The 11,784-nt window shown below is 42.3% G+C and overlaps 1 protein-coding gene across 3 annotated transcripts in view; it reads left to right on the top strand.

Annotated features, from left to right (window-relative positions):
* Window positions 1–11,784, top strand: part of CUNH9orf72 (chromosome unknown C9orf72 homolog) — a 24,991-nt gene that overhangs the window by 7,610 nt on the left and 5,597 nt on the right. For all 3 annotated transcript variants that reach the window (XM_019555210.1, XM_019555209.1, XM_019555212.1), the window contains 3 exons: window positions 1,313–1,408; window positions 2,074–2,138; window positions 4,415–4,487. In XM_019555210.1, the coding sequence (XP_019410755.1) occupies window positions 1,313–1,408; window positions 2,074–2,138; window positions 4,415–4,487 (234 nt within the window). The remainder of the gene's footprint in view (window positions 1–1,312; window positions 1,409–2,073; window positions 2,139–4,414; window positions 4,488–11,784) is intronic.

The raw sequence follows: 11,784 nt of genomic DNA, 5'->3' as shown, positions 1-11,784 counted from the left end.
AGGGTGTGGGTATGAGGGGGAGGGGACTGATTACACACTTCCCCCTCCTCCCGACCCCCCCCCATGGCACACAAGCCCCGCTGCCAGCAGTAGACGAGGGTGCTTGGGATACTCATGCCCCGTGTAGGCTCTGATGCCCTGTGGCTTGTGGCTCCAGCCAGAGCTGTGTATGGGAGTGAGAAATGCAGCTTCCCTGGTCCACCCCTATCACAGGGGCTCTGCATGGTATAACTGCAAGTCCCATACTCGCACGGCACTGGGGGAAGTCCCATGCGGAAGCCAGCTGCCTTCCTCACCCCATGCTGTGCAGGTCCCGGCAGTCCACAGGGAAGCAGGGGCCAGGGCTCCCCTCTATTTCTGGCAGAGTCCCGGGACCTGCACAGCAGAAGTCAGCCAACTCCAGCGCTGGGCTTCCCCCAGTGCTGCATGAGTGCAGGAGCTGCAGGCTCACTGCACGGAGCCCCCACAATAGAGGTGGGCCAGGCAGGCTGCACTCCTCTCCCCCACCCACAGCTCTGTCCAGTGCTATGCATCACCAGGTGTGAGCACATGTATGGGGCATGAGTTCCCCCACCTGCTGCTGCCAGCAGTGAGGGCTGAGCACCACCCCCTCTCCGCACAAAGCTCACACGCTTGCACCCTGCCCCCACAACCCCTTGCGTATACACCCCCGCAACATACCCTATGCCCCCCCCCACGCACAGCCACAGCCCCTCACAAACCCCCACACACCCATCCCCCACAGCCCTCCATACATGCACACACTCCCCCAACACCCACACAATGTATATATAAAGGTAAGACTTTCTTTTTGAGTTGTTATACAGTTCTATATACAGTATATAAGCACAAATCATGACATATTTTTTATAATATTAAAATAATGTTATAGTAGGTCTTTAACTTTTAGTGCATGATTTGTATTTGTTTTTGTTTTTTCTGGTTCCAAAATGGCAACCCTCCATTCCCAAAAGCAGTGTTTCTGGGGGGCAAGAAGAGGGACTTCTGGTGGCAAAGGTCAGGGGTTAGGCGGGACTTCTGGTCCCAATATGGTGACCAGGGTGGGGCTACCCATGTGGTGCTCCACAGGTCACCAAAACTCATTAAGAGGTCCTCCAGCCAAAATAATTGCCCACCACTGGTTTATAATCAGCTGCTTGCTTTTGTTTGGCTAGTGTTGAACATATGTATCATTTGCCTTCACCAAAACAGAAAAGTAAACTTATGTAGCTTGTTGGTGTTGCACTGTTGCTAGTAGCTTTCTATCTTGCATGCTATACTTTTACTTCACAACACTTTATTTATTGCTCAGGGCCAGAGCATCATTCCAATGCTGACAGGAGAAGTTATTCCTGTAATGGAACTCCTTTCATCTATGAAATCACATAGTGTTCCAGAAGAAATAGATGTAAGTTCTTATGTTAGCTGCATTTTGAAAAGGAAGCACCTCTGCCCTTCCTATTTAGTGCTGCCTTTGGTAAAATAAATCATTGTTCCCAGGAATCATTATGCATTTTGATGTTTGGTGCAAGAAAGCTCTCCTAAGTGGTATTTTTGGTAATAGTTTATGCCCCATGAATTAGCATTAGCAGCAATTTTGATCAGCACTCTAGCTAAATTGGCTCTTGAATGGTGGTATTCCTTTTATGAAGGGAGAGGAACGAATATTCCACTGGCACTAATATTGCAGCAAAGGAGTAGATGTTAATATTGAGATCCACTAGAACGTGGGACAGTGTTCGTAAGAAAACCGCTTCACTGGGGCCAGTATGAAATATTCTGGACAGCGCACTAGGAAAATGCTGTGTTGAAAACAGTCTACCTTTTTAAGTGGAGGAGGAATAGAGTAATGGTATAATTGCTCCTCTCTTGGTGTCTGTCCTCATTCAGAAATATAAGACTGATTTTTGTGATTTATAACATACTCAGTTCTTAAAATTTCCAAAATAAATGGCTCAGGATCTTCTTGGGTTATCCCTAAATGCTTTTAGAAATAGGAAATGATATATTTTCTGGTGTATTGCATATCCTCATCTAAACTTTTTCTTTTCTTTTCATTCTTTTGCATTCTAGATAAGTGACACTGTCTTAAGTGATGATGACATTGGGGACAGTTGCCATGAAGGCTTTCTTCTAAAGTATGGTCTTGTTCTTTCTTTTATGCCATTGTGAAGTAGTTGATGCTAGTATCTCTTCAGTTCGTTTCCTGGATTCATGGTTAAGGGTTAGTTTTGGGGAAAAATAAAAAAAAAACCTGCTAGTACTGATTATAGCTTCTTCATATGTTTATCTGTAAGATACTGCAAAATTTGTTTCCTTTTTAAATGAATAGTCAGGGACGGATAAATCTTAAAACAGTTCAGTGAAACGTAACTTTATCATCACTGAAATAATTGGATTAGATAAATTGAAAGGAATTATATGACTTTGAAAATTGGTTTCAAAAAGGATGTGAGGAATAAAAAACAAAATTGTGAGTTATTTAGTACCTGAAAGGTGGGGAGTAGGTTATTGTAGAAATGGTGGCTAATAGTATCTACGTATATTTTTCAGACTTGCATTAAAATAAAAGTTTTCATTTTTGTACATAAACAAAAACAGTTTACTAGAGCAGTAAATTAGTGCATAAACATGTATTGACTTAATAATGCTCAACACTTCCATACTTAAGAAGCTTTTTAATAGACCATCTTCTTCCTCAAAACCTCTCCATCAGTAATCACCTGGCTTAGATAATACCGACTTCGAAGAGGTAGCAATGGGTTTTTTTATGCAACATCAACATGAAACTATGAAACATTCTCACAGTACCACCAGAGAAATCCAAATGCTGAAATTGCTAACATCCCCTTTTAAAGCATTCTGCAGATTTTTCCTAGGTTTTGAACCCTGTGAGATTACTAAACTTTTAGAAATATTTGAAGTAATATCACTAGATAGCTAACTGGAGGGGAACCCAACTAAGAAACGGCAGGAGTAATTGATCCTGTGACAATGCAGCATTCTGTTACTGCTCTTTTAAAACATAATTGTCCTGGGTAAATGTCTGGTTTTCATTAAGACATTGGTACCAAGATTGAGTGGTGTTTACTCTTTTACAATGTGCCTATGCAATAATAAAACTGATTGCATGAACAGAGCTGGCAGAGCCACAAGGTGCATAAGGTTGAGCATTCTACTTTGTGCTATTCACAGTTGTATGTTTGAGGGGTAAAGGAGACTTCTGGTTTTTGCAGTTTTAAAATATCCATATTGGCATGCTCTTATCTTAATTTTTATGCAACAAAAAATAAAAATTTAAGGGCCTGTTTAAAAAACAAAAAAGGCTGACCACTTCAGATGTGTGGTTATGTATTCCTTTTGGAACAGGCAAAATACAGCCTGCAGACCATGTTTTTTCACAGGTAGAGAACTCCTTAGTGTTCACGTACTGTCTTGGATCCTAGTTTCTTTTGCAGTGAGATATAATAGCTTGTGCAAAGTCCACTGTGGGATTAAGGTTCTGTTGTATTTTACTTACTTAATTTACTATGCCCAGACCGGACTATGTGATTAGACTGCTTAACACACGAGGGTGGTTTAAACACGCTACAATACATGTTCTTCACGTTAAAAATAAATGATTTTTTACTTTGGCTTATCCTTGAGAATTGAGGAAAAGCTGACTAACTGTAGGATGTGTAAAAGCGATGTCCTTACCTAAAGGTCCTTAAGAACAGGTCATCCAAACATTGAGAGAGAGTCTCTGTGGGTGTTTTTACATGTGCTCCAGGGATGTGGGGGAGCACTTTAATTAGAGCAGCTTCAAGAGCCGCCATAATTAAAGTGCCTGAAGCATCTCATGTGTCAGTGCCCCACACTTCAAAACAGTGCCTTTATCTAAAGCTCATCGAACAAGTTTTAGTTAAAGTACCCCCACCACCATTTTGAAGCGTGGGGGTGCTGATACACGAGACGCAGAGGCTGGCTAGAGCATACTAATTAGCACACTCTAGTAGGTTTGATTAATCGAGTCATTGAGTCTGCTCCAACATGCTGTAATTGCAGTGCGTCGCAGTAGCGACTCGTACTGGCACCCTGCATTCTTAATCCTGCCAGTAAGTAAATTGATGAATTAAATGATCTCTTGAGGTTCATTTCAGCCCTATGTTTCTGTGATTCTGAATGAATGATCTTATACTTTAGCTGTTGAAGACATAACTGAGTTAGATGCTATAGTAACTTAAAATATTATTTCTTAAGTTTGCTGAAGTTTGGAGAATCTTGTTTTAGTTCCAAAATGCATTTGGGTTTGGTAAAGGTAAGTCTGGCTCTTGATTTTAATTTATTTATTTTAAAAGCATGTTTTTAGAAGATGAAGGATTTGCTGGAGAGTGGTCTGTTATGTATTAATCGTATTTTGCTTAATTTGCAGTGCCATCAGTTCACACCTACAGACTTGTGGTTGCTCTGTAGTTGTAGGTAGCAGTGCAGAGAAAGTTAATAAGGTAAATGCACTTTGTGATTCACTGGGTTGGATGGTGTTTATTAGCACATTTGCAGCAATGTAGAAGTGGCAGGTAATGGGAAACAAACTATTTTTTCAGTAAAATTTTAAATTGCCTGTAAATGCATTTGGCATTGTGTGGATGGCAACACTGTATCGCTGTCAGTCTTGAATTGGATGCACTAGTAATTGATGACAGTTTGAAAAAGGGCTTATCAGTCATGTTCTGATGACTTTTAGCAACCCGTTTCATTTTGCTGACCCAGCATAAAAGCTGAGGCCAGTACACAAGGGTAGGATTTAAGAATTAGATTTAAATTGTCCATAATGTGTAAACTCATGAGATCTAGATTGACTTTTTTTTTAACCAGTTACCTGTGGAAATGAATACTAAACAAACAAAATTCTGTATAACTTTATTGTCCTGAGTAGTTGACTGTGAAGGCAACTGTTCCACTGTCAATTGCTTCTGCACGGTATATTTTAAGTCATCAAAACATCCAGGGCCACTTGTATATTAAAAATGTATGCTTGCTAGGGCAGTGATTCTCAACCAGGATGATGTGACTCCCTGGGGTGAGATGCTTTTCAGGGTACTGGGAACAGTGTTAAGTATTCAAACACCTACACAACTCACAAAATAAACCCAGTAATTTCAAATTAGGAATCCATTGTGTCAAAAGCCTTCTGACGTGTTGTGGTCTTTCAGAGTTCTTTGTGACAGAATTGCTGTATTTATCTGTATTCAAGAAATGACTACAAGTTAAGACCTAGTATTTTCTGAGGGGTGTCATAAGTCTAACAAGGGGCATCTTGAACGTAAGAAGGTTGAGAACCATTGTGCCTAGTGCTTATATCTCACCCATAGGATTTCCATGAGAGCATTTGGTGCATTGGATCAGATGTATCATATTCTGAGAAAAGCAAATGTAGGATCCATGCATTCTGATCCTTTTTCCTCATAGTTTTAGCCATAAGTAATACAATTAAATGAAAGAAATAGCTTAATTCTTTAGAAGTTCAGTTCATATTTGAGTTTTCATTGGTGACATGGGAGATGCAATGTGCCAGTCCAGACTTAAAATGTGTGCACGTCTACAATGGATAGCTTGCTGTTGAAATATACATTTGCTAGGCCAGGGTTGGGCAAAATACAGCCTGCAAACCAGATCCACCCACCAAGGGATTCTATCCATCCCATAGTAAGTCCCCTTGCCCTCTCCAGCCCAGACATGAGGGCCAGCCCGTGCCATGGCATGTGAAGTCAGTTCCACTGTCCTTGGGCTCATGGCAGGGTAGGGGCAGCATGGCAGCCACACTCAGCTTCCCAGCAGCCCCTGCCATGGCAGCTCCTTCCAGTTGCTGCTGCTAGTCTACACCACTATACTTAGCCCTGCTGCCTGGGCACTCCAGCCTGTCCACCCCACACCCACTGCTGGCATGCCAGATGGGGTGGGCAGGCAGGCAGGGTCTCCATGGAGACTGGCCTGAGTCCCCCGCAAGCCAGGCAGATGTGATAGGGCTGTGAGCGAGCAGGGAGTGGCATCCAAGAGCAGGCAGAAACTGGGACTGTGACAACATGGGGCTGGGGCCAGGGTCAGAACTATAATCTGTTCCCCACACATCCCTACAAAGGGCACTGGTTCTGTGGGCAGGGATGTGTGGGGAGTGGATTGTGGCTCTGGCCTGAACCTTGGCCTTGTGCTGTCACCACTCCATGATCCTGGCACCACTCCCTTCCTGTGGCCCCATCCCATCTGCCTAGCCAAGCATGCCCTGTCTGGAGGAGGGTCCCAGGCCAGTCTCTTTGGAGGCCCAGCCTGCTCTATCTGGCAGTCTTGGGAGTGGGTAAGGAGTGGACTGGTCCAGGGCCAGATAGGATCATTCCCCACCTCCAGCCATGCTGGGCTGGATCAGCACCCCATTTCTCTTCCCCCCAGGGGCCCACAACAGCTCACCAAAACTCCTTAAGTGGCCCTCCAGCCCAAATACTTGCCCACATTTTTACTAGATTCTTTGGAACCGTCACCCTTCAAAAGGGCACTTCCTGTCTTCTGTCCATACTCCAAAGATAGAGAGTACTGGCCAGATGCCTTAATGAAGGAGGACTAGGTTTAAAGGCCAGGAATATCAGGATAGTGTTATATTTTTTTTGTCTCTGGAAGCTGCATTCTCAGGTGCTGTGCTCTCACCCAGAATTGATTGATTAAACTCTAATGGGAGACAACCTTCTCCATTTCACATAAGTCTCTTTCACAAAGATGAGATGATTTTGAAACCCTGTTTTAAACATTTTTCCTAAACTAATAACAGATTTTTCACTTGAATAAGAATGGTGCTTTTGTCTACTTCTTCCCTGAGTTCCCTGACTTGGCAGGCGACTATGGAGCTTGAATCCATACAAAAGTTATTTGAGAAAAATGAGGGATAAACCTGCCTAGTTGTTGTGGGGAAGAAACCAAATGGGGGAAGTTCTTTTTTACTTAGACTCTTTCAAAGTGATAAGTTAATATCCGGAAATGCCAGTTTCATGAATTGAAAGTGTGTTTTGCCTCTATTGAAATATGTCTATTAAAACTCACTGATTTCTGGCAGGAGTTGAATCTATATTTCAGTATGTCTTTAATAGACAGACGAGATGCTTGTTTAAGTAGGTCTCCAATTTATTCCTCTTAAAGCTATCTGTCAATTCAATTACCCATCTGCAGTTGAGGTCTGCAGAAAGAAATAATGATAAACAAGGTTTTCTTCACTGGTGAATCCAATTCATGTGGACAGTTCCTTCACCAGATCCACAGAGTCTGTATTCCACATGTGTCCTCTAACTGACTCGTTTGATTCAAAGGACAGAACAGGCTTCTATAGTAACGTCTGGTCTTGAAAGTGTTGGAGTGATGATGTACCCCAGTTGATCGAGGAATTGAGGAGCAAGGATTTTTGTGTGTGATATCTTTATCCCAAGCATTCAGTTGGTCCAATAAAAGTTAAACATGCTTTTGAATGCGAGGCATTCTTCATCAGGTCTGAGGAAAGAAGATGGCACAGTGATGATTAAAAACAATGTGTAGGACTTTGAAATTGGAAGAGAGAGATTCCCAGGAGTAGCAGACAATTAAGCAAAGAAAATAAACTTGATTAATGAGAGGTTAGGAACCTTTCAAAAGGGAAGAGGGTGGTTATTGCCTGCAGTACAAAGAAAGAATTTCAGGAATCAGATAAAGTATAGTGTGCTATGAAGTAAATATCAGTGTTTAGTCCTGGGTTCTTCATGTCCAGCCAGCATATGGATTTTTGCTCCCAAGTCCACCTTTTAAGGTGTTTTTTTTAAATTTCCCTTGAGCACAATGATAGTGAGGTCAGAAAGGATGTGGTGGTTCTATGAAAAATGGGCTCCTACCGCCATTTGTATGTCCCAGTCCTTTATATTTTTTTCATAGTTCATTCCAGTGCATAGCTTCCATCTAGTTTCACCCATGAAGTTTACTATGAGGCCATTTGGTGCATCGGATCAGATGCATCACATTTTCAGAAATGCAAGTGTAGGATCCATGGATTTTGTTGGATTCATTATGGGAGGTGTTGATTGTTAAAGCAGTGGAGATGTATTGACATCTATTGTTAAGACAAGGTTGTGTCGCAGTACAGTCCTGGATGGAGAATCATAGAAAATTAGGGCTGGAAGGGACCTCAGGAGGGCATCCTTTTGTAATGGGGGGCCCAAAACTAAACAGAGTACTCCAGATGTGGCCTCACCAGTCCTGGATATGGGGAAATAATCACTTCCCTTGACCTACTGACAACACACCTACCAATGCAGCCCAGTATGCCATTAGCTTTCTTGGCAGGAAGGACACGCTGCTGGCTCATTCAGCTTATTGTCCACTGTAAACCCCAGGTCCTTTTCTACAGAGTTGCTGCCCAGTAACTCAGCCCTCAGCCTGTACTGGTGCTTGGGATTGTTCCACTCTGAATCCCAGCCCTATCCTCCAGCATACCTGCTATCCCCCCACCCCCTCCCCAGCACCAGCACAGCTTGGTGTTATCTGCAGACTTGCTGAGGGTGTACTCTATGCCATTTTCCAGAGCGTTGATGAAGATACTGAACAAAACTGGCTCCAGGACTGACTCTGGAGCACTCCACTTCATACTGGCTGCCAACTAGACATTGAGCCATTAATTACTACCCTCTGAGGCCAATGCTCCAGCCAGTTTTCTATCCACCTTACAGTCCAGTCATCCAACTAGTACTTCCTTAGCTTGCCTGCGAGAATGTTGTGGGAGATGGTATCAGAAGCCTTGCTAAAATCAAGGTACACCACATCTACTGATCTTCCCATATCCACAGAGCCAGTTGTCTCACGATAGAAGACAATCAGGTTGGTCAGGCAACTTGCCCTTGGAACAATCAGTTTGGATTCATCTAATCACCTTCTTCTCTTGCAAGCGCTTAGAAAGGGACTCCTTGAGGACGTTCTTCATGATTTTTTTCAGGGACTAAGGTGAGGCTGACTGGTCTCTTGTTCCCTGGATTATCCTTTTTCCGTTTCTTAAATATGGGCATTATGTTTGCCCTTTTCCAATCATCTGGAACCTCTCCCAATCGCCAAGAGTTTCCAAAGATGATGGCTGGGCAGCTATACAATCACATCACCCAATTCTCTCAGCATCCTAGGATATATCCCATCGGTCCCATGGACTTGTATATGTCCAGCTTTTCTAACTTTTCTGGTTTTGCCATCTAATGACTTGTATGCTGCCATTAAGGCATAGGAGTTTTTCTCTTCTGTGTTTAATTATAGCACATATGAATTACAGTATTTTCTGGGACTGCATTGGTATATATCAGTGGTCTCCAACCTTTTTAAGTAGGAGATCACCTTTGGCATTTAAAAGCAACCCAAGATCTACCATGCACTGCTACCACCCCTTGCCCCTGCCCAGAAGGTAAATCTGTGGTGAGGGGAGGAGGGGGGGAGCAGATCAAGACAGAGGGAGAAGAAATTATTTGGAGGCCCACCTCTCCAGCAGGTAAGTCCCACTCAACCCTGCTCCTGCCTTTGTGACACCCCTCACTGTGGCGGCCTTTATCTAACCCCCACCCCTTCCCTCTCCCACTGACTGACCTACTGGGGTAGGGCATGCACATGCATGTACACAGGCACTCAGCTCCCTACCCCAGCCTCAAATCAACTCCATGAGGCTCTGAGATCTACCAGTGGATCAAGATCCACTAGTTGGTGGCCACTGGTATATGTAGTTCTGAGTTGTGAAACTGTGACATAAGATGCCTACACTATGCCTCCATAGAGGTAATATGTGTAGAGAACCTCATTTATGGAGAAGGAATCTTCCCACAATTAGTTTTTTGTTTTCCTTCTTATTTATGGTGTAGTAATTACAGTCCCAGACTGTTTTGCAGGACTGTAACCTTTTTCTGCAATAGATTCTTACAGAACTGGGAGGTAGTTTTGTTCAAGTGTGTGCATGCTCAAATTAATGTGAAAGAGGCAAGGATTTCTTAAGTCATATCTTGGTCCTGTTTTAATTGGACCAACTATGTAGTTTGGGATAAAGTTAGACAAGCTTTCAAATGCAAGACATTCATGAATGCATGACCTAAAGAAGAATGACTTGCTTCAAAAGCTTGTCTGACTTTATCCCAACTACATAATGGGTCCAAGAAGAGATCACCCTAAGAAATATTTGCCTCCCACATAATTTCTGGACCATCACAGCTACAACATCACTCTTATACTACAGTATTTATAGGACGCGCTTCCAACAGCAGGAAGAGTGGTGGTAAGCTCTTTGAGGTTGTGCTTTGTATAGGAGACTGCTTAGTACCGTGGTGTTCTAATTCATGAATAGGACTTGTAGTCAAAACCACTGATGCAGCATACTACATTTCTATGTAAATGCAAACTATACTTAGAATACATATGTTTTCAAATTAGATGCTACATGACTTGCAGAAAAACTAATAGGGGGAAAAGGTAGATTGCCTTTTTTATCTCATGTTTTGAAAAATGCACTGAAAATGTTGTGAGGATGGCATCTCTGTCCAGGTAATCAATAAAAAGTAAAATCTGCTTCATTGTCACAACATATGCATGAAATATGATGGACAAGCTGTTGACCAAGACTACTAAGTATTATTTTAGGGTTGTGGCGGCAGGGCAACACCTGAAGTTTGCATTGCTGAAGTAATGAGTCTTATTAGTATCACAGTGTTTTGAAAATGATATTGAGCAAGCATGATATTTTAAACAAACAAACAAAAAAGCTGGAGAAGCCTATATCACAGTGTAGAACAAGGGCATCTCTCTTAAAAGTTGCACCAGTGCTTCTAAATGCATGTGTTCTTTGAACCGAAGAAGGTTACCAAAGCCAAGAAAAGATGAAATTTTCTGCAGAGTTTGGCCACTTAATGAAGTGGCTGGTAGCTCAAGAAGGCTCAGAATTTTGGACACTTCCTAAGATTTGGCTGAAGTTGTCATTGGAGACTGAGAGCAGTTTCATTTGAGTGCTAGGGATGGAAGCCAAAGTAAGGAGAGCCTACTTTGGAATTGGAGGAGAGGAACTCTAAACGGCAATTATATATAGCACATTTAATCATTGTTGAAGATAAAAGGAAGATGAAGGTGGTAGCTTTAGAAGGCTGGGAATGAAGAAAGTATGTTTGCAGTGTGAGGGGAAAGAGCCAGAGAAGACTGGTATTAAACAAAAGAACAAGTACTTGTATTTTGAGGAAGTCTATGCAAGTATGTTCTATTTGTCCGTCTTTCTGAAGGCACACTCACTTTTGCATTTCTACCTCAAATATTTGTTTGCAAAGTAAATACAATGGGGGCATCTCTTTTTTTTCCTTTTCATTCTTAAGAGAGAATTTTATTGAACTTGTAAATTATCTGCTGTTTTTGGCATCCTGTGATCATTCAGCAGTTCATAATCTCAAGTTATAGGTGCTTTGGGGCACAGACCATGCTTTCTTTCGAGTCCTGCTAATGACAGATCTGCTAGATCAGGGCTTGGCAACCATTTCCCACCATGGGCTAGAGCTTGAAATCCAGCCCCCTACTGTGGGTTGCAGAGCACCCAAGCTGCCTGCACTTATCCGTTCACACCTATTTTAGTTTACATCATTTTTGAGTAGTATAACTTGCATTTTTATTTTAGTCTGGTGAGTTGTTCTGATTTAATTATTCATTTGAAATTTATATGTTAATTCTGGTCAAAGGTTGTCCAGAGCTATGTTCTAAAATCAGTATGGTCTTCACTAGTGTCTGCTTTTTTTTTTT

This window comes from Crocodylus porosus, unplaced genomic scaffold (genome assembly GCF_001723895.1).
Source record: "Crocodylus porosus isolate Cpor-Errol unplaced genomic scaffold, CroPor_comp1, whole genome shotgun sequence".
NCBI classification, from domain to species: domain Eukaryota; kingdom Metazoa; phylum Chordata; order Crocodylia; family Crocodylidae; genus Crocodylus; species Crocodylus porosus.
Note: the sequence above shows the minus strand (reverse complement) of the source record. Positions and strands in the feature narration are given on the sequence as shown.